Source organism: Marmota marmota, unplaced genomic scaffold (assembly GCF_001458135.2).
Source record: "Marmota marmota marmota unplaced genomic scaffold, marMar, whole genome shotgun sequence".
Taxonomy (NCBI): Eukaryota; Metazoa; Chordata; class Mammalia; order Rodentia; family Sciuridae; genus Marmota; species Marmota marmota.
Genome location: NW_025999895.1, coordinates 5,836,509 through 5,858,720, shown reverse-complemented (window position 1 = coordinate 5,858,720; position 22,212 = coordinate 5,836,509). Strand labels below are relative to the sequence as shown.

Here is a 22,212-nt window from a genome sequence, read left to right as displayed (position 1 = left end):
AATTTTTTTTTTTTTTTTTTTTTTTTTTGGTACTGGGGTTTGAACCCAGGGGTAGTTTACCACTGAGTTGCACCCCCAGTCTTTTAAAATTATTTTTTAGGGGATACCAGGGATTGAACTCAGGGGCACTTGGCCACTGAGCCACATCTCCAGCTCTATTTTGTATTTTATTTAGAGATAGCATCTCACTGAGTTGCTTAGTGTCTTACTGTTGCTGAGGCTGGCTTTGAACTTGCAATCCTACTGCCTCAGCCTCTCAAGCTGCTGGTTATACAGGCATGCGCCATGGCACCTGGCTAATTTTTATTTTGAGGCAGGGTCTTGCTAAGTTGCTGAATCTGGCCTCCAACTTGTGATCCTTCTGCCTTAGCATCCTGAATCGCTGGGATTTCACTACACCTGGCTGTAGTAGTAAATTTTAGTACTCTTCATGAGAATACCAAAAATGCCTAAGTAAGGGTTTCAAAATATCTTTCAGTTATATAGCCTTTCCATTAGTATGATGTGGGAGGCCCACTGAGTACATGACCAGCGTTTGTCTCCCCTTCTGATTGGTCAGTCACTCTGTGATCTGGTTGCCCAGGTAACCCAGACAGTAGCCCTGATCTTTAGGGACCAGAAAACACAAATTGTCTTTGTGCATGGGCATGCCTTCCCTCATCCTCAGAGATCGAGTTACCTCACCTGTCCTTGTAACCCTGGCCCCCATGACCTTCATTGGATGGAAATTCCTAAAGAATCTAGAGTCCCCCCAATAAAAGTCCACTCAGAAATGTGCTCACTCTCTCTCACCAGCCTCTGGTGTGTTTCCTTGCTCTCCCGTTTGGGGAGCTTGTGGCTGAAGCCAGAGGAGCTGTCTTGGGGCTTGATTTAAAGGTAAATTGTGTGTCTGTGTTTTATTCTGATGCCTTGGGAATTTCCCTCCAGCAACCTTTAGTTAGCTGTCTGCGTGGGTCATAGACGGCAGTATGACAATTTCAAGTTATTCTTATTCTATTAATGTTCCAATCCTACTTTTCTGTTCATTACTGAATTCTAGCAGGGCAGTGGGAATGAGCTAAGTGACTCAAAGTGGTTTGTTTCATAAATAAACAGAAATATCTGGGTGTGATATTACATGCCTGAAATTCCCACTACTCAGAATTGAGGCAGGAGGATAGTAAGTTCAAGGCCAGCCTAGCAATTTACTGAAATCTCTGTCCCAAAATAAAAGAAAAAGGAGCCAGGCATGGTGGCACATACCTATATTCCCAGCAGTTTGGGAGGCTGAGGCAGGAGGATCCCAAGTTTGAGGTTAGTCTCAGCAATTTAGTGAGGCCCTAAGCAATTTTGAACCTGTCTGTAAATAAAATATAAAAAGGGCTGTGGCTAGGTTCAGTGGTACATGCCTGTAATCTATATATATTATCAGGTTTCCCCCCCCCTTTTCTATTTAAATTATTTATTTATTTTTTGTACTGGAGATTTAACCCAGAGTGCTTTACAACTGAACTATATCCCCCCAAAACTAAGATTTTTATCTAGTTATAGATGGACACATACATTTATTTATTTATTTATTTTGAGGGCTGAACCCAGTGCCTCACACATGTTAGACAAGCACTCTACCACTGGGCTACAACCACAGCCCCTAATTTTTATTTTGAGACAGGGTCTCAATAAATTGCTTAAGGCCTGAGTTGCCCAGGCTAGCCTTGAACTTGAGATCCTCCTGTCTCAGTCTTACAAAAAGCTGAGGTTACAGGCCTGCATTACCACATCTGGTTTAAATTATCTCTTGAAATGGTTATATATTTATTTTTCTGCGAATTAGGAAGCATTATTTTTATTAGGATTTATTAAAATACATCTACTTAGCACTTTACACAAGCTACATTTTGCACAGTTAATGTGGTTTTATCTGAGACAGGTTCTAAGCTTGGAATGACTTAAAAGTGATTTTTGGGTTTGACTCTTGTGCAATAGGTATTGTTATAAGTAATTTTTATTTGGTTCCAGAAATATTTTTCTCTTTTTTGTGTTACTAAGAGTTTATATTGCTTGCATAAATGAAGACTCTCCCAAATTAGATACAATCTAAGAGTTAAACCAACCATTCCAGGGGTGGGGGGAAGGAGGGGGAAAGGAGTCACTGGTGGAGGAAAGGGAAGAGAAAATTAATTTTTTCTGGGGGCGGGGGATACAGGGGATTGAACCTAGAGATGCCTAACCACTGAGCAACATCCCCAGCCCTTTCATATATATTTTATTTAGATTCAGGGTCTCCCTGGGTTGCTTAGGGCCTAAGTTGCTGAGGTTGACATTGAACTCAAGATCGTCCTGACTCAGCCCTTTTGCTGAGGTTGGCTTTGAACTCAATATCCTCTTGCCTCCCCAGCCACTGGGATTACAGGCGTGCCTTTGGACTTTTTTTGGGGGGGAGGGCGGGGGCATTCCGGGGATTGAATTCAGGGGCCCTCAATCACTGAGCCACACCTCCAGCCCTTTTTTTTTTTTTTTCAAATTTAGAGACAGGGTCTTATTGGCTTTGAACTTGGGATCCTCCTGCCTCAGCAAAGGCAAACCGTCATTTTCAAGGCTCTGGAATTACAGGTGAGTGCTACACGCCGGGCATATTTATGTTTTAAAAGGACGAATTTTTTATTTATAATTTTTGGTACTGGGGATTGAACCACCAAGTTACATCCCAGCCCTTTTTATTTTTCACCTTGAAAGTTTCTTGCTAAATTGTTGAGGCTGGCCTCAAACTGGTGATCCTTCTGTCTCAACCTCCCAAATTGTTGGAATTAACAGGTGAGAGCCACTGTGCCCAGCTACATGAACAAATTCTTTATAGAATGACAGGATTTTACTAATCCATTCTGACTAATTTCCTTTTAGCCAATTTCTATAGGTAATTTGGAAAAATCTCAGGGAAAGGAAACGTTCCCACAGGTAAAACATGGATACATTTGTCTTGTTTTCAGGGGCCAAATTTTGTTCTGAAATAAAAGCTGTTTCATTTTCTGGTATTGTTTCTTAAGAATTACTTTTAAATCACTAATTAACTAAAGTTGGGTCGTTTGGAAGTTTAGAATCAGAACTATTCTTGCTTGATGTGTTACATATTCAAAAAACAGAAATTTAACTCCTTGAAGTTTTTGAGAACTTTCGAATTTTGCGCAATTCGCCAGGGTTCCCCGACTTCAAGCTTTGCCTGCTTCTCCACGGAGAGGGAACCACACCAGTCTTGGTGTTTAATTCAGCAAGCCCAGCTGCCTCGATTTGGGCCGCGTGCGTCCTGCGTTTTGAGGCGGGAGTGGCGGCGGCTGCCTTTGAACACAAACCCCGCTACATGATCGGAGTTTGAAGAAGCGGCTTCGACGAGATTAACGCCCCAGACCAGGACCCAGCGAACCCAGGCAGCCGCGGACACCTGCAGCCGAGACTCCGCCGGGCTGCGCTAACCCACGCGCGCCCCGCCGCCCCCGGGGCCTTCCGCTGCTCGGCGCGGGGCTGTCCGCGGCGCCGCCTGACCCGCCGAGAACGTTCCGGCGAGGACTGGCGGTCTCTGGCGCCGTTTTTCCTTGGCGAGCTGTCGCGACCGGGAAGGAAAGACGCCTAGAAAGCCGCTAAGGAGCGGGTCGTGGCTGAGACGAAAGGCCTCTGCAGCGCCGGCGCGCCCGGCCTGCAGGCGTCGCAGGGGGCGCCCGGGCGGGGTCCTCTCTCGCAGGCGGCTCTGAGCGGGAGTCTGGAACGGGCAGCGCTGGCGGCTCCGCGAGGTCCAGGTGGCACCATGGAGGAGCTGGACGGCGAGCCGACAGTCACTGTAAGAGCGCCCGGAACGGGCTCGCTTGCTCGGCACGAGGACTGCGTCTGCGTTGTCACTTGAGGCTGGCCTACCTCCCCGCCGGGCGCAGCCCGCCTCCTGGACTCAAGTGTCCTGAGCGGAGGCGGCCTGCGTTGATTAGGGAGAGGGTCGGGTGGTAGTGGTCACTGCCTTTGGGCGCCTTGGTATACTTACAAGCCTCGGTCTGGAGGCCTCTTGTTCCCTTATCTTTCCGACCTATTTTCTTGGTATCCTGAGGGCATTCCAGCGAGCTCAGATCAAGCAGAGGACCCGGGGCTTTAAACTTTCCAGCCAAACTAGGCTCCACATCACAGCGCCGTGAACTTGCCTTTCACCTATGGTGCTGTGCGGGTTCTACGGTTATGAAACGTATTTATTCTCTTGCAAGACTGTTTTTATTCAGTTCCGCTTGAACTCTCAAGAGAGTATGTCAAGTGTGTATGATCTGTAATAAAGAAATTCCTGAGCTTTAGGTAGGAGATGCCTTCCATTTCCGACTCCTGCAATGCTAGTTTCTTCCCTGCTTTATTTGCTGCTCATTTTTCAAATGGAAGCTCCAGCAGCCTATCTTAACCTCCTTGACTAGGTCAAATATCTGCTCACTGTAGCTTTTCAAAAGTTCTATTTTATTTTATTTTTTTGGTACTGGGGAGTGAACGCAGGGGCGCTAAACTTCTGAGTCACATCTCTTTTTGTATTTTATTTTGAGACAGGGTCTGCTAAGTTGCTTAGGGCATGGCAAAGTTGCTGAGGCTGGCTTTGAATTTGTGATCCTCCGGCCTCAGCCTCCCGAGCTGCTGGGATCACAGGTGCTTGTGACCTTGCCTGGCTCTTTTGAGACAAGGATTTCACTAAGTTGTCCAAACATGCCTCATAATTAAAATTCTGCCTCAGCTTCCCAAGTAGGTGGAATTACAGGAGGGTGCCCCTGTGCCTGGCCTTTAAGTTTTACAGATACTGTTCTACATTGTGTCTATGATCTAATTATTTGTTAATTTCTGTTTTGGTGCTGGAGAATTGAACCCAGGACTTTGTGCATACAAGCAGGCATTCTATCACTAAGCTAGATTCCCCCCACCCCCAAAAGGCTTTAGTTCATTTTTGTGTATATTGTGAAGTCTTTTTTTTTTTTTTAAACCACTGAGTCTGGTAAAACCCGTGGGTGCTTTACCACTGAGCCACATTTTTATTCATTTATTTATTTATGGTACTGGAGATTGAACCCAGGCCTTGTGCATGCCAGGCAAGCACTCTACCAACTGAACTGTATCTCCAGCCCCCACATTTTAAAAAAATATTTATTTTTTAGAAGTAGTTGGACACAATACCTTTATTTTGTTTTATTTATTTATTTTATGTAGTGCTGAGGATCGAAACCAGGGTTTCACATGAGCTAGATGAGCATTTTACTGCTGAGCCACAATCCCAGCTCCCACATTTTTATTTTGAGACAGATCTTTCCAGGTCACTGATGGTCTCACTGGGTTACTGAGGCTGGCCTCCAACTTATGATCCTCTTGCCTCAGCCTCCTAAATTGGGATTATAGGTGTGCACGACTGCTCCCAGCCTCTTCTTGCTTTGTTTGGCTGCATTAGAACTTCCTAAGAACTGAATATACTTGTATCAAGACTAGACTATTGGCAGTCAAAATTCATTGTCAAAAATATTTATGGTATGCCATCTGTACCAGTCTCTTTTAGGCAGTGAATGAGAATCCTAGAGTCCCCTGATCCTGTGAGCTTTTGTCTACTTACAGGACAGATAATAACCATGTAAGAGAGTCATTTGGATGCTGACAGAGATGCAGTGTTCAGAGGAGAGTTCATGAGAGCTTGGGTTATACAGGGTTATACAGATAGAGGTGGTAAGTGGTTAGAACTGGAGTCATTGGTGGATTGGATTTTGGTGCTGAGGGAAAGAGAAGAAGCACAGATTATTTCTAATAAGTGGGAAGACTGTTCATTTGTGAGTACGGAAAAAGGTTCTGGGCTAAGGATGGACATCACGGGATCCTTTTTTTTTTTTTATTCTGGGCATGGTGGCACACACCTGTGGTCCCAGCTGTTGGAGAGGCTGAGATGGAAGAATTGCTTGAGTCCAGGAGTTCAAGACCTACCTGGGCAACAGCAAGACCCCCATCTTATATATGTTTACTTTTGGGGCTGGGGTTGTAGCTCAGTGGTAGAGCATTTGCTTAGCATGTGTGAGGCACTGGGTTTCATCTTGAATACCACATAAAAATAAGTAAAATAAAGGCATTGTGTTCATCTATGACTAAAAAACAATTTTTAAAGATTTACTTTTTCGCTTTTGGTTATAGATATAGCTCTATAGATTAATTTTTGGATTAGGCAGTTGCGTGTGTGAAGCTGACACTCAAAGGGATTGGCCTGGGGGGGGGAAATCACCATTACAGAGATGGCACAGAAGCTATAGGATTGGAAGTTTCTTTCTTTCTTTCTTTCTTTTTTTTAAGTAACAGTTCAGTTATTTACTTATTTTTCATTTTTATCATTTTTGTGCTATTGGGGATTGAAAGAAACCAGGGCCTTAAACATGATAGGCAAGTGCTTTACTACTGAGCTATACCCCCAAGCCCCACCTAACCTTTCAAAAAATTTTATTTGAGGGCTGAGGATGTAGCTCACTGGTTAAGGGCTTGCCTAGCAAGTGCAAGGCTCTGGGTTAAATCCCTAGTACTCCCCCCACCCCCCACCAAAAACAAACAAAACCCTTCATTTTTAAATGATTTGACACAGGGTCTCACTAAGTTGCCCAGGGCCTTTGACTTTCCATTCTTCTACCTCAGCCTCCTGAGTACTTAAGATTATAGGCATTTGCCACAGCTTCTGACCTTTTATTTTTTGAACTCCTTTTTCCAAACCATAGATTGCTAATTACAGAGTAAGAGTTGATGAGGGTGAACTGGACACAGTGATGCAGGCCTGTATTCCCAGTTGCTGAAGTGGCTGAGGCAGGAGGATGGCAGATTTGAGACCAGTCTGGGCAATTTCTTGAAACCCTGTCTCAAATTAAAAAGAGTAGGTGAAATAGCTTACATGAGCATGACTGACTCCAGTAGGGGGGGGCAGGGGGGAGAAACCAAGTTGGTGTATAGCTTGGCAGGCAGGGTTGAGGTGCCCAGCAAGGTTCGGGGACTCAGTGGTCCCTGAAGCTGGGCATGTGGATTAACACTTCATAATTTTCATAACCACTGATTTCTAGGATTGTACTTAAAAATCAATTGAAAAGCAAAGCCTTCAGTAGGAGTAACATTTTCTACTCTTATTTTTCTCTAGTTGATTCCAGGTATGAATTCCAAGAAGAAGCAAATGTGTTTTGACTGGGGTCCTGGGGAGATGTTGGTGTGCGAAACCTCCTTCAACAAAAAAGGTAGTCATTTTTTCCTACTAGATTTTCTTGGCATATTTGGTTGTTTTTCTTTCATGTTTGACTAGCAGAGACATGAAACGATTGTGCTTATTTTGCACCATTTTCATTTTAAAACTAATTGATTTATGAGACCTGGAAGATGTTAAGTCCAAGGGAAAAAAAAGTCTCCTTGTTTTATGGGAAAGTTGGTTTGTTTTTGGACTGGGGATTGAACCCAGGGCGCTTTACCACATCCCCAGCCCTGTTTTGATTTTATTCAGAGAGAGGGTCTGAGTTGCTTATGACTTAGCTAATTCACTGAGTCTGGCTTTGAACTCACCCTGCCTGAGCCTCCTTAGTCACAGGCTTAGATTATAGGCTTACAAGTGTGCACCAGCTCAGAAAGGATTTCCTTGATGTTTTAAAACCTCAACTGTTCTTTTCCCCTTTTCCTTTCCGTTTCCTTTCTTTCCTATCTTGTGCTGGGGGTCAAACCCAAGGCCTTGCAAATATAAGTCCCCTTGTTGTGAAACTTAGGTCCTGTGGCCATCACTTTTGCATTCACAGTGTGAATTGAATGATGGTTTTGTAGAAATGGTGGTTTATATCCACAGCAGAAGAGGTGCAGATGGCTTATCCTTGGCTTGGTTTTCCTAATTTCTGTCAGTGACCGGTCATGGATCTTTTTAAAATTATTATTATTTTTTTTAGTTGTAAATGGATCTTTTATTTAATTTATTTATTTATGTGAAGTGCTGAGGATCAAACCCAGGGCCTCGCACATGCCAGGCAAGTGCTCTACCACGTGCCACAACTCCAGCCCCTGATCTTTTTTTCCTGCTACACTTTTTTTTTCGGTGATGTTGGGAATCGAACCCAGGCCCTTACACTTGCTAGGCAAGCGCTCTACCATTGAGCTACATCCCCAGTCTGTCTTATATGGTACTGGAATTGAATCTAGGGCCTTACACATGGTAGACAAGTGCTCTACCACTGAGCTATATCTACAGCCCTTTGTATGATTGTATATCTGAATGATTTATAAATGGTAATCTATATTACTTTATTTATTTTGCTTCATTGGTTGTTTTGCAATGTTGGAGATTAAAACCACAGCCACACATGCTAGGTGAGTATTCTAATACTGAGCTACACCCCGAGAGAGAGAGACAGAGAGAGAGAGAGAGAATTTTTTTTTTTTCATTTTTTAATATTTATTTTTTAGTTCTCGGCGGACACAACATCTTTGTTTGTATGTGGTGCTGAGGATCGAACCCGGACTGCACGCATGCCAGGCGAGCACGCTACCACTTGAGCCACATCCCCAGCCCCAAGAGAGAGAATTTTTTAATATTTATTTTTTAGTTTTCGGCGGACACAATATCTTTGTTTGTATGTGGTGCTGAGGATTGAACCCAGGCCGCATGCATGCCAGGCGAGTGCACTACCGCTTGAGCCACATCCCCAGCCCACACTTTAGTTTTTATAAATGAAATCAGTAGCACAGAAGCTAATTTATAATTAAATACTCAATTCAAATTTTTAGGATGGATTCTCTTTTGGAGGTGGTAATGATGTTAATGTTTTTTCCTGTTTTTTTTTTTTTTTTTCCCCAGAAAAATCAGAGACAGCCCCAAACTGTCCCTTTATCTATATCATCCGGAAAGATGTAGATGTTTACTCTCAAATTTTGAGAAAACTCTTTAATGAATCCCATGGAATCTTTGTGGGTCTCCAGAGAATTGAAGAAGAATTGACTGGAAAGTCCAGAAAAGCTCAGTAAGTAGGCTGCTGAAGTTTATAGCTTTATTGTGAAAAGCCATATGAAATGCATTCTTATCCTTTTGAGTGATGAAAGGGATGCCTTAAGAAAGGAGTGACTTCTGGTTTTGGTGTATGGCCTCCCCATACACTAGAATACAGGTCTCACAGGAAATGTTCATTTGCTGTTGGTTGACTCTGAGTTGCTATGCTTTTGCTGTTTGTATTCCCACTTCATTTACCCTCCAAAGAAGGCAGTTGGGCCAAATCAGCCCTTGAGAATTATTGAATGAGGTCCTGTTGTTTTAAGATTTGTTATCCAAATGGCAGGGTTTTTTTTTTTTTTTTTCATTACTGGGGGTCAAACCAAGGGCCTTACACGTGCTAGGCAAGTAATACTCTACCACTGAGCTCTGTCCCCAGACATTTTTATATTGAGACAGTCTCACTAAGTTTGCCAGACTGACCTTGTGATGGTCCTGCCTCAGCCTTCCTAGTGTTGCTGGAATTGTAGGTATGTACCATCACGCCTGCTTTGTTTAGTCTTTACTTTTGAGACTTTTCTTAACATTTGAGACAAGAAAACTATTGTTTTCCAAGATTAAGAATTTTTTAACATGTTTCAAGGCTTAACTCTCTCAATATCAGGGTGTTAACTTGTTAACTGCAAATTCTGGGTCCCACCTCAGATCATCAAAATGAAAATCTTTGGGGTTGTTTCTGAAAATCTCCAGGTGATTCTTAAGCACACTGGAGTTTGAGAACTTCTATGTTAGATTTTTATTATGTCTGGTCATATTCTTAGGGCACGGGCATTTTTTGTATCTTACTTCCTAGCTAAGCTTTTCAAAAATGAGTCATTCTGGGCAATACCCTTATCAATTGTGTGTATGTGTGGCAGGGGAAAATATCACTGGTTTAAGAGGCTGTAATATGGAATATGATGACTCAGAGAAATCTGTTACTATTTCTAGGAAAAAATATTAAAAGTCCTGTAAGTCCTTGATGGCAGGGAACCTTGTCTTAACTTCTGTGGATTATCTGTTCCTTCATCTCCAGTGTGTCAGTACAATTGGTGTTTTGTATAGTATGTTCAATGAACGAATATATATGTGAATGTTCTAATTGTGAGAAGTTAGTTTTGTCCACAGGGGCTTGCCCATTACCTTGTTGTTTGGCTAGGTAAATTAGTCTTGTCTGAGCCTTTACTGAGTCTGTTTGTCTGCCTTTCTTCTTTTCCTTTCTTTTTCCTTCCTTCCTTCTGTGGTGGAGATGAAACCTAGTGCCTTATGTATGCTAAGCAAGCACTGTACCACCAAGCTCCATCCCCAGCCCCCTGAGTCTTTATACTCTTTACTATAAAATGGGCAATAGTGAGGATTGGGAAGATAATTGGGAAATTATTTTACTCTGTATAGACCATTTGCAGAATACAGGTACTATTTTTGTTTTGTATGTGGATGGTACTGGTGATTGCACCTAGGACCTCACACATGCTAGGCTAGTGCTCTAACACTGAGTTACATACACAGCTCTTTTAAAATCTTCTTCTTCTTCTTCTTCTTCTTTTTTTTTTTTTTTTAATATTTATTTTTCAGGGCTGGGGATGTGGCTCAAGTGGTAGCACACTCGCCTGGCGTGCGTGCGGCCTGGGTTCGATCCTCAGCATCACGTACAAATAAACATGTTGTGTCTGCCGAAAACTAAAAAATAAATATTAAAATTCTCTCTCTCTCTCTCTCTCTCTCTCTCTCTCTCTCTCTCACACACACACACACACACACACAAAAAAAAAAATAATAATAATAAAATAAAGAGAATCAATAAATGTGATGGAATCAAACTAAAAAGTTTAAAAAATATTTATTTTTCAGTTGTAGTTGGACACAATATCTTTATTTTATTTATTTATTTTTATGTGGTGCTGAGGATCAAATCCAGGGCTTCACTCGTGCTAGGTGAGCGCTCTACCACTGAGCCACAATCCCAGCCCCAAGTCTTATTCTTTATTATTATTTCTCGGAGGCATTGGGGATTGAACCCTAGAGTGTTTTACCACTGCAGTGCATCCCTAGTCCTTTTTAAAACTTTTTTTTTTTTTTTTAATATATTTTTTTTATTTTTTAGTTATCGGCGGACACGACATCTTTGTTTGTATGTGGTGCTGAGGATCGAACCCGGGCTGCACGCATGCCAGGCGAGCGCGCTACCTCTTGAGCCACATCCCCAGCCCCTTAAAACTTTTTTAAATCTTAAGACAGGGTCTTGTTAAGTTGTTGAGGCCTGCATTAGCCTCCTGATTCACTGACATTATAGGCATGTGTCACTGTACCCAGCTCTCCACCCCCCGCTTTTATGTGGCACTGAAGATTGAACCCAGTGCTTCACTGGTGCTAGGAGAGCACTCTACCATTGAGCTACAACCCCAGCCCCCACAGCCCAATTTTGTATTTGATTAGAGACAGGGTGTCACTGAGTTGCTTAGTTCCTCGCTGTTGCTGAGGATGGCTTTGAACTCTCAATCCTCCTGTCTTAGCCTCCTGAGCTGCTGGGATTACATACATGCACTACCATGCCTGGCTCCCCAGCTTTTTAAAAAATTTTTATTTTGAGGGCTGGGATTCTGGCTTGGCCGTGGAGCACTTACCTAGCATGTGTGAAGCACTAGGTTCAATCCTCAGCACCACATAAAAATAAATAAATAAAATAAAGGTAATGTGTCCCTCTACAACTAAAAATATAACAGATTATAATTTTGCCCGTGAGTTTGTGTGTGTTTTTCTTAGTCTCTTTCTTGACCTTCATACTTTTGAAGAATATTGATGACTGTTTGGCTTTGTCAGATGTTTTCTCCTAATTGACAAAGCATGTATAGCATTTGTTACCAAGAAGAACACAGAAGTGGAGATATGTCTTTACACACAGGTTCATGATACTGATGTTTCATTACTGAGGATGCTGACCTTGATTATGTGGTTTCTGTTGGGCTTCTCTGCTGTCAAGTTCCATTTTTCCCTTGCTGCTAATATGTGTGTGTGTGTGTGTGTGTGTGTGTGTGTATTAGGGGCGAAAGTTTGAGACTGTATAAATCCTATTTCTCCTCATATTTTTCTTTCTTTTTTTTTTTTTTAAAGAGAGAGAGAGAGAGAATTTTTCAATATTTATTTTTTAGTTTTCGGCAGACACAACATCTTTGTTTTTGTATATGGTGCTGAGGATCGAACCTGGGCTGCAAGCATGCCAGGCGAGCGCGCTACCGCTTGAGCCACATCCCCAGCCCCTATTTCTCCTCATATTTTTCACCCACTAATTTTTGTGTCCATCAGTGTGTCTCATCTGCAGTAATATATCCAGGTGCAATTGTGCCTCCTGTAATCTCAGAGACTTGGGAGGCTGAGGCAGGAGGATTTGCAATTGTTCCAGGATAGCCTCAGTAATTTAAGGAGGCCTTAAGAAACTTAGTGTGACTTTGTCTAAAAATAAAATATAAAAAGGGCTGAGGATGAGGGTCAGTGGTAAAGCACCCCTGTGTTTAATCCCCAGTACAAAAACAAAAACACCTAAAATCATCTGCAATGATAAACATTAGTGTAACCTCATGTTTGTTTTATCCTGATTATATAACAATAATAATTATTATTTTAAAAAATTTGTTTTCTTTAGTTATACATGGACACAGTGTCTTTATTTTGTTTATTTTTATGGGTTCCTGAGGATTGAACCCTGTGCCTCACACATGCAAGGCCAAGCGCTCTGCCACTGAGCCCCAGACCCTAATAATTAATATTTTAAAAATATTTTTTAGTTGTCAATAGACCTTTATTTATTTATATGTGGTGCTGAGAATTGAACCCAGTGCCTCACACATGCTAGGCAAATGCTCTGCTACTGAGCCACAACCCCAGCCCCTCTATCATAATTATTTATTTTGTCATTCATATTGTTCCAGCTTTGGAGCATGTGAATCTCTTTCAGGTTGGCTGATGCCCCCCACTTTTTTTTTTTCAGCAAATTCCTTTGTGATTTGAGTGTTCCCTTTCTGATATCATGAGATGTTCCAAGCTCATCTTGTATATGTCATTTCATTTTTTTGTAGATTGGTTCGAGTGAGTAAAAACTATCGATCAGTAATAAGAGCCTGTATGGAGGAAATGCACCAATTTGCAAGTAAGAATTTTGTTGTGTATGTGTGTGGTCGTATTCATGGTATCTATTTGGCTACAAATACTAAACAGTAAAGTCTGACGTATTTTCAAATTCTTTCCAATTTTACACAATTCCTAATTTAAAAAAAAATTTTTTTAGTTGTAGTTGGGCATAATACCTTTATTTTATTTATTTATTTTTATGTGGTGCTGAGAATCGAACCTAGTGCCTCACACGTGCTAGGCAAGCACTTTACTGCTGAGCCACAACCCCAGACCACAATCCCTAATTTTTTTTTTTTTTTTTTTTTGGGTACTGCAGATTGAACTCAGGGGCACTCAACTACTGAGCCACATCCGCAGCCCTATTTTGTATTTTATTTAGAGATAGGGTCTCACTGGTTGCTTAGCACCTCGCCATTGCTGAAGTTGGCTTTGAACTCATGATCCTGCTGCCTAAGCCTCCCAGCCACCAGGATTACTGGCTTGCTCCACCAGGCCCGGCTAATCCCTAAATTTTTGATAATAATCTAAAGTATGTTTTTCAAATTATAACATTGACAGTGAATTACTTACTGAAGGTGGCAGGCTATAAACAAAATTAAGCCTCTCTGAAAATTACATTCCCAGTTCTCTGACCTTGTTTATTTAAAGTCACCATAACCATGAGAGTTACATGATTCATTGGTACCAGGATCAGTGTTTGTTTTCCCAGGGGCACCTAACCACTGAGCAACATCCCCAGGCCTTTTAAAAATTTTAATTGTTTAAAGTTTTATTTATTTTTCCTTGGAAAAAACCATAATGTCACACAAGTAGGTAACACAATTTTTATGGTAATATTCAAGGAGAAATTTGATATCAAGAACCTCTGTCTTATGGAATGGAACTAGACAGATAGTAATATTTCAAATGCTTTAAGAAGGGGAAACTACTATAAAACTCTTGAGTTATATTGTAACTGTACCTGCATTTTATTTTTTATTTTGAGACAGAGTCTTGCTAAATTTCTGATGCTAACCTGAAACATGCAATCCTCCTGCCTCAGACTCCCAAGATGCTAGGATTTTAGGCATGTGACACCACACCCAATTGGATGAGTCTTCAGTTTTATATAACACAAAGTCTTTTTCAGGGTGTTTTAGTCAGCTTTTTCGCTGCTGTAACTGAAAGACCCAACCAGGGCAATTGTAAAGGAGGAAAAGTTTACTTGAGGGCTCATGGTTTCAGAGGTCTCAGTTCACTGATAGCCGGCTTTATTCCTCAGGGCTTGAGGTGAGGCAGAACAACATGGTGGAATAGTATGGTGGAGGGAAGCAGCTCTCATGCTCATCAGAAAGCAAAGAGAGATCTCCACCTGCCAGATACAAATATATACCCCCAAAACACATCCCGAATGCCCCATCTCGTCCAGCCACACCCTACTTGCCTTCCTAACCACTCAATCCCATTGGGTGATTAATTCACTGATTGGGTTAAGACTCTTGTAACCCAATTATTATTTTTATTAATATTTATTTTTTAGTTTTTTAGGTGAACACAATATCTTTATTTTGTTTTTATGTGGTGCTAAGAATCGAACCCAGTGCCTCACACATGCTAGGTGAACGCGCTACCACTTGAGCCACATCCCCAGCCCCCCAAATATTTTTTTCTTGAACTTTCTTGCATTGTTTCACATGTAAGCTTCTGGGGGACACCTCACATCCAAATCGTAACACAGAGGATTTTTTTTTTTTTTTTGTAGTGCTAGGGATGGCACCCAGGGCCTGGTACGTGCTAGGCAAGTACTCTGTCTATAGTGCATGCCACCACAACTGGAATCAGAAGCCTTTAAGATGGCTGCATTATAGTTGAAAGTGCTGTTTATAGCCTGAGTAGTTTTGTTTGAGAGGCATTGAAGTACAACAAAGGGATATGAGACATCAAAAAACATGTAGAACTGAACACAGTGGCACATGCCTATAATTCTGGGCAATCTCAGCACTTTAGTGAGGCCCTCAGGAATTAGTGAAACCCTCTCTCAAAATAAAAAATAAACAAGGGGTAGGGATGTAGCTCGGTGGTAAAGTACCCCTGGGTTCAATTTTTAGTATCAAAAAATATCTAGAAAATGATGGTCATTAAGAGAAACAAAGGCACATGCTATAGAACTGACATATGAAGTTAGAACAATGGGAATAACATTTCCATAGCATAACATTTCACTTCCATAGCTTGTTTAAAATGTTTTGTGTTTTGTTAGTTGCTGCAAAGGATCCAGCCAGTGGTCACCAGTTCAGCAGCCAGGTAAGGGGGAGCTGCCTATCGTATTGGCACTACTATCTATTTGTGTCCTCAGGACCCACTTAGGATAGCTCTACAGTCACTGTTAGGGTGGAACCCTTTCTTTCCAGGTCTACGGGCAGCCATTTGGGGCGACAGAGATCCTGCTAGACATCCTTCAAGGTCTAGCACATTGGAACACAAGGATCACCTTGATAAATACCATATGAGTTTTCAAAGAACTGTAAATCCTAAACACACAGTGTATATGAGTTGTCACTTGAGACGGATAGTTGTATGTTCAGAACCAGTGCGTATTATCATAAAAACAAATCATGAACTCAGAATTTTTGCTGAGTGGCAAATGGTTATGCTTTAGTTAGAGCTGGAAGATGACTTGCCGAAATCTTCTTTCTTTGGTAGACTCTTCGTATTTTTTTAATTTTTTTTTTTTTTTAAAGAGAGAGAGACAGAGAGAGAGAGAGAATTTTTTAATATTTATTTTTTAGTTTTCGGTGGACCCAACATCTTTGTTTGTATGTGGTGCTGAGGATCGAACCTGGGCCGCACGCATGCCAGGCGAGCGCGCTACCTCTTGAGCCACATCCCCAGCCCAACTCTTGGTATTTTTTAAACTCAGTAGTCAGTAGGGAAAAGTGTCCTATCTCTCATCTACAAAGTGTTTATTTTCCTCTTATGAACAAGGGATGATGGTATCTGGATGGAAGAGTGGTAGAGAAGAGGAGCCTGTGTATTCTTTTCTTTTTAATTTCATATATATATTTTAGTTGTAGTTGGACACAGTACCTTCACTTTATTTATTTATTTTTGTGTGGTGCTGAGGATCAAACCCAGGGCCTCGCACATGCTAGGTGAGTGCTCTGCTGCTGAGCCACAACCCCAGCCTGAGCCTGTGTATTCTTAAGGGCAGGGTCCAAGTCTGATTTATTTGTAGGTATTGTGTGGGGCTTTATTGTTTTGGTATTAGGAAATGACCCCAGGAGTGCTTTACAACTGAACTATATCGCCTACTGTTTTTATATTTTGTCTTGAGACAGGGTTTCACTGAGTTGCCCATTTTGGCTTACATCTTGTGAACGTCCTGCCTCAGCTTCCCAAGTAACTGGAATTAGAGGCGTGTACCACCACACCCTGATGCCCACTTTTTTTCCCCCCTTTTTTTTGTGGTTTTGCGATTCAACTCGGCCTTGTATATGCTCAGCACATGCTTTACCTCTGAGCTGCACCCTAGCCTAAGATTTGCCTTTAGTACACTATTTCTTAAAATTGAGTCATTGAAATACCAACTTCACAGTTTTTGCCTAATGTATATTTTTATTATTTAGTCTTTTTTAAATATTGTCTCTCCCTTTTTACTTAAATACTACCACTTCCTAAGTCACAATTCAATAGTATCAGTATGATGTGCTGGTTTTATTTGTCTAATGAACATTAAAATAAAATCACAACCATTAAAATAATATCCCCACCACGTGGCTCAGTGGTGCACGCCTGTAATCCCAGTGGCTGGGGAGGCTGAGACAGGAGGATCTCAAGTTCAAAGCCAGCCTCAGCAATGGCGAGGGACTAACAGCTCAGTGAGACCCTGTCTCTAAATAAAATACAAAATAGGGCTGGGGATGTGGCTCAGTGGTTGAGTGCTCCTGAGTTCAATTAAAAAAATAATAATATCATCACTGAAAATTTTGATATGGAATGCCCTGTGGAAATACTGCCATAGACATGCCAGTAGTTGTTAGGTTAGTGAGGGACCATCATGGGATTCAAGCCCTTCTTTCTTTCTTCTGAGAACAAACCTGAGGAATATTAAAACCTGTTTCTGTTTCTTCCTAAGGTCTCCATTTTGTCAGCAATGGAGCTCATATGGAACCTGTGTGAGATTCTTTTTATTGAAGTGGCCCCAGGTGAGCCTGGAATAATCCTATCATATTAGAGAACTCCCTGCCCTCCACTGATCATCCTTCATCTTTCCTATGAATCAGTATGTTTTGCTGCTAGGAATGTTTTTTTCCAGTGTTCTTCATAATAGCCATCAGAAGTCATTATAAGACACCCCAAGAAATGTGTCATTTTGTTAGATGTGCAAAAAACAGTCATATGGAGCACCTTCCCTCAAACAGGCAGGGTACAGTGGTGAACACCTGTTATTCTAGCCATTTCAGAGGCTGAGGCAGAAGGATTGCAATTTCGAGGTTAGCCTGGTACCTTAGTGAGTCCTGGATTCAAAATAAAAATGAAAAGGACTGGAGATGGAGATGTAGTTCATTGGTAGAACACCCCTGAGTTCAATCCCTGGTGTTCCCCAACACCCAAGTACTTAGTAAACAAATATTCAAGTTGTGCAGAGAGTAGTGGTTAGTATTTATGTTATGGATAGGTGAAGCTTAAAGTTTTAAAGATGTGAAGAGGGGGCTGGGGTGTGCCTCAGTGGTAGAGTGCTCGCCTGACATGCACGAGGCACTGGGTTTGAGCCTTGGCACCACATAAATGTAAAATAAGGATACTGTGTACATCTAAAACTTAAGAATAAATATTAAAAAAAAAAAAAAAAGATGTGAAGAGGACTTAGGTGGTGAGAGTCAAAAGTTGCTTTGAGAATTTGATAGCTAATGATTGGGTCAGGGCAACCCTATATCTGATCCATGTCTAGGTGGGATTATTCTGTTTGGGTTTTTTTTTTTTTTTTCCTTTTCTTTTTTGTATATGCTGGAAGTTGAACCCAGAGCCTCACACATGATAGACAAGCACTCTACCATTGAGCTATATCTACAGCCCTATTTTGTTGATCTTGAATTATGTCATATAGTGTCCTGGCTTGAATGTGTACTCTGTGGAAGTGTGGTAGGCTTTTTTCCTTTTTTTTTTTTTTTGTGTGTGTGTGGGGGCGGAGAGATACTTGGGATTGAACTCAGGGGCACTTGACCACTGAGCTACATCCCCAGCCCTATTTTGTATTTTATTTAGAGACAGAATCTCACTGAGTTGCTTAACACCTTGTTTTTTGCTGAGGCTGCTTTTTTTTTTTTTTTTTTGGTAGTGTTAGGGATTGAGACAAGCACTCTACCCACTGAGCTATATCCCCAGCCCTGAGGCTGGCTTTGAATTCACGATCCTCCTGCCTCAGCCTCCAAAGCCACTGGAACTACAGGTGTGTGCTACTGCACTTGACTGTTTTTAATTTCTTGAAATGGTTTTGTTTGCTAGTATCCATACATGAGTATTGACCTCTGTGCAGTATAGCAGTTCATTCATTCTACTGCTGAAGCACTGAGCAACCTGAAAGTTAAATTAGTTGGTCAGATACCTACTTTCTCTAGTAGATTTTGAGCAGATTGCAGTTTCACATCACTGCATGTAACATCTAGTCAGTACTAGTCCCTAAATGGCCATTAACCACATAGCCATTAGATTTTTGTGAAGAATCTGGCTAGGGGTGATGAGGTCTGCATCCCAGCTTCAACCCTTTCCAGGATTCAGTGAAAGATGAAGCTGACTGGCACAGGGAGGATTTTGTAAAAGTTCCACTTGATTTTTCCTAGCATAGCACTTGGTGCAGCACCATGTGTGCCTGTTTAGGAGGGATGAGCCCCTCTTGGAATGCCATCTTGTCTGCTTTCACATTCTCCGTACCTGGGGTAAAGTAGAACTTGCTGCAGGTGAAGTGAAGTTTTCGTGCATGATGAGACTCTCTCCTCCCAGCTGGCCCTCTCCTCCTCCATCTCCTCGACTGGGTCCGACTCCATGTGTGCGAAGTGGACAGTTTGTCAGCAGACGTTCTGGGCAGTGAGAATCCAAGCAAACACGAGAGCTTTTGGAACTTGGTAAGGACCTCGTGCAGGTCTCCCCTTCCTCCCGCCTTGCATTCTGCTGCCTGGATGCTTTTTGAGTGATTCTGAGGTTGTCCTCAGGCTCCTGCCTGGCTCCCCAAGTCTGATCATGGAGATACTTTTTCCTTCCCTGCTTTAGGGCAGAGCTTAAAAAAAAGCTTCATAGATATTCTAGTGGAAAGGGATTTGAGTTCTTTTTGGATCTAAGGAAGAAAACACAGGAAGATCATACAAAAGCAGTTGACATCCCCAGCCCTTTTTATTTTTTATTTTGAGACAGTCTTGCCAAGTTGCTGAGGCTGAATTTGAATTTATGATGCTCCTGCCTTAGCCTCCTGGGTCACTGGGATTACAGGAGTGTGCCACTGGGCTCAACTGCATTTGTCATTTGAATGGTGGTGAAAGTGCCTGAATATTGATTTGGGGGTTGTAAGTAAATTTTAATGAGAATGTTAATTCACAAGTAGAGGACCTGCTATATTGTATGTGTATGTACATAAATGTACTTGAATTGCAATTTCTTTCCTTTTTTGGTGATATTGGGGACTGAACCTGTGGTCTTGCACATGCTAGGTAAGTGCTGTACCACTGAGCTCTCTTCAGCCCTTTTATTTTATTTTTTATTTTTGGCACGAGGTTTGACTATATTGCCTAGGCTGGCTTTGAAATTGAGATCCTCCTACCTCAGACTCCAGTGTAGCTGGGATTATAGGTGTGCACTACCAATAGGCAATAACTGGCAATTTGATAAAAATGGTCAGGGTAAAACTATGAGACTTGTGTGATAAATGGATTCTGAAGGGGGCCATCCATGGAACTGAATGCAGTGGCACACACCTGTAATCCCAGCAACTCAGGAGTCTGAGACATGAGTATCCCATGTTTGAGGCCAGCCCCAGCAATTTAAGGAGACCCTGTCTCAAAATTTTAAAAAAAGGGCTGGGGATGTGGCTCAGGGTTAGAAAAAAGGAAAAAGTCATCCATGGAGTAGAGAACTGCCCAAGGAGTTGTAAAACCTCTCAGGACCAGACCTGTGCCATCTTCTTGCAGGTGACCGTCTTGGTGCTTCAGGGTCGGCTAGATGAGGCCCGACAGATGCTGTCCAAGGAGGCAGATGCCAGCCCCACCTCTGCAGGCATGTGTCGAATCCTGGGGGACCTGATGAGGACAATGCCTATTCTCAGTGTATGTGGAACTAGCCTTGCTTGCTGGGTCATGGGATTGGGAATGATTTCTTGAAATATAAAGGGTTGGTGGTTTGGTATCTCATGTGGTCTTTCCCCTTAGCCTGGCAACACTCAGACACTGACTGAGCTGGAGCTGAAGTGGCAGCACTGGCGAGAGGAGTGTGAGCGGCACCTGCAGGATGGCACGTTTGCCTCCAGCCCACGCCTAGAGTCTCTCTGCAAGGTCTGGGGGAAGCAGTTTGGTTGGGTCCTGATGGCCTTCCCTAGGGCTGTGGCATCCCCTGGAGCCACAGCAGAAGCTGGCTCCCTGGACAAGGCTGTCCCTCACTATGCTGGGAAAGAAGGAACTTTTGGCTTCTAGTTGAAAGCTTGGGCCCCAACTGAGATTAGCAAAACCATAGAGAAGCTGCCCCTAGAGGAAGTGGAGCTCAGGGAATTTCTCTCCTCAGATCATGCTGGGAGATGAGGCCGCCTTGTTAGAGCAGAAGGAACTTCTGAGTAATTGGTACCATTTCCTAGTCACTCGGCTTCTGTACTCTCATCCCACAGTGAAACCCATTGATCTGCACTTCTATGCCCAGGTGAGTGAGCTCTTCATGGGGGGCAGTAGTCCTGGGGTCTGTTTGTGCATTTTCTTTGAGTTGAACTTTTCCAGGAATAAGTAAGGCTCTTTTAGCCCTTTTTGAAGGAACCCATCATCCCTCTCCAGGGGTCCCTGTATAGCAGTCCTGACTGCTCCCCTAAATCTCTGCTTCCATGCTGGGGATTGAGTGGGTCATCACCTTTCCACAGTCCAGCCTGGACATGTTTCTGGGAGGTGAGAGCAGCCCAGAGCCCCTGGACAACATCTTGATGGCGGCCTTTGAGTTTGACATCCACCAAGTGATCAAGGAATGCAGGTAGGACCCTCCAATCCCATCACTTTATCTTTTTTTGGGAGGTGTACTGGGACTTGAACTCAGAAGTGCTCTACCACTGAGGTATGTACTCAGCACTTTTCTTTCTTTCTTTCTTTTTTTTTTTTGTATTAAGGATTGAATTCAGGAGAGCCTAACCACTGAGTCTCACATTCCCAGCCCCTTTTATTTTGAAACAGGGTCTCACTCAGTTGCTTATGGCCATGCTAAGTTGCTAAGGCTGACCTTGAACTTGTGATCCGCCCCCTCTGCCTCCTGAGTTTACAGGCGTGTACCACCACATCCAGCTTTTTCTTTAAATTTATTTTGAGATAGGGTCTAGCTAAGTTGTGAGGCTGGCCTCAAACTTGGGCTTCCACTGCCTCATCTTCTTCTGTAGCTAGGATTACAAATGTGTGCTGTAACAGGGTCTTAATGGATTGCCTAGACTGGTTTCAAACTTAAGATCTCTTGCCCCAGCCTTCCAAGTAGCTAGAATTTCAGGCATGTGCCACCAGAGCCAGCCACTTTAACCATTTTTAGATGTGTACTTCAGTGGCATTATGTGTATTAATAGTGTTGTATTTTGTCACCACCATTCATCTCTAGAACATTCTGGGTTTTTTTATCCTTTCTCTTATAGAACAGCTGCCTTAGTTTGTGCTGCTATAACAGAATACCTGAGACTGGGTAATTTATATAGAATAGAAATTATTTTCTCACAGTTTTGGAGACTAAAATAAAGGCACTGTTAGATTTGGTGTCTTATGAGGGATGCTCTTGTTTGCATAGTGGCACCTTGAATGCTGTGGAGGGAGGAGAAGCATTGTGTCCTTTACATGGTGAAAAGTGGAAGGGAATAAACTTCCTCCAGCAAGCCCCTTTGTAAATTCATGGCCTAATCACCT

At 42.4% G+C, this 22,212-nt stretch overlaps 1 protein-coding gene across 2 annotated transcripts in view; it reads left to right on the top strand.

The window, feature by feature from the left end:
• Positions 1–3,664: 3,664 nt before the first annotated feature.
• The window catches only part of Nup85 (nucleoporin 85), a 29,840-nt gene continuing 11,292 nt past the window's right edge, over positions 3,665–22,212 (top strand). For both annotated transcript variants that reach the window (XM_048797887.1, XM_015504206.2), the window contains exons 1-11: positions 3,665–3,808; positions 7,130–7,223; positions 8,819–8,981; positions 13,060–13,130; positions 15,354–15,397; positions 17,229–17,298; positions 19,094–19,215; positions 20,272–20,406; positions 20,509–20,631; positions 20,858–20,989; positions 21,201–21,307. In XM_048797887.1, coding sequence (XP_048653844.1) covers positions 3,776–3,808; positions 7,130–7,223; positions 8,819–8,981; positions 13,060–13,130; positions 15,354–15,397; positions 17,229–17,298; positions 19,094–19,215; positions 20,272–20,406; positions 20,509–20,631; positions 20,858–20,989; positions 21,201–21,307 — 1,094 coding nt within the window. In that variant the 5' untranslated portion in view covers positions 3,665–3,775. The remainder of the gene's footprint in view (positions 3,809–7,129; positions 7,224–8,818; positions 8,982–13,059; positions 13,131–15,353; positions 15,398–17,228; positions 17,299–19,093; positions 19,216–20,271; positions 20,407–20,508; positions 20,632–20,857; positions 20,990–21,200; positions 21,308–22,212) is intronic.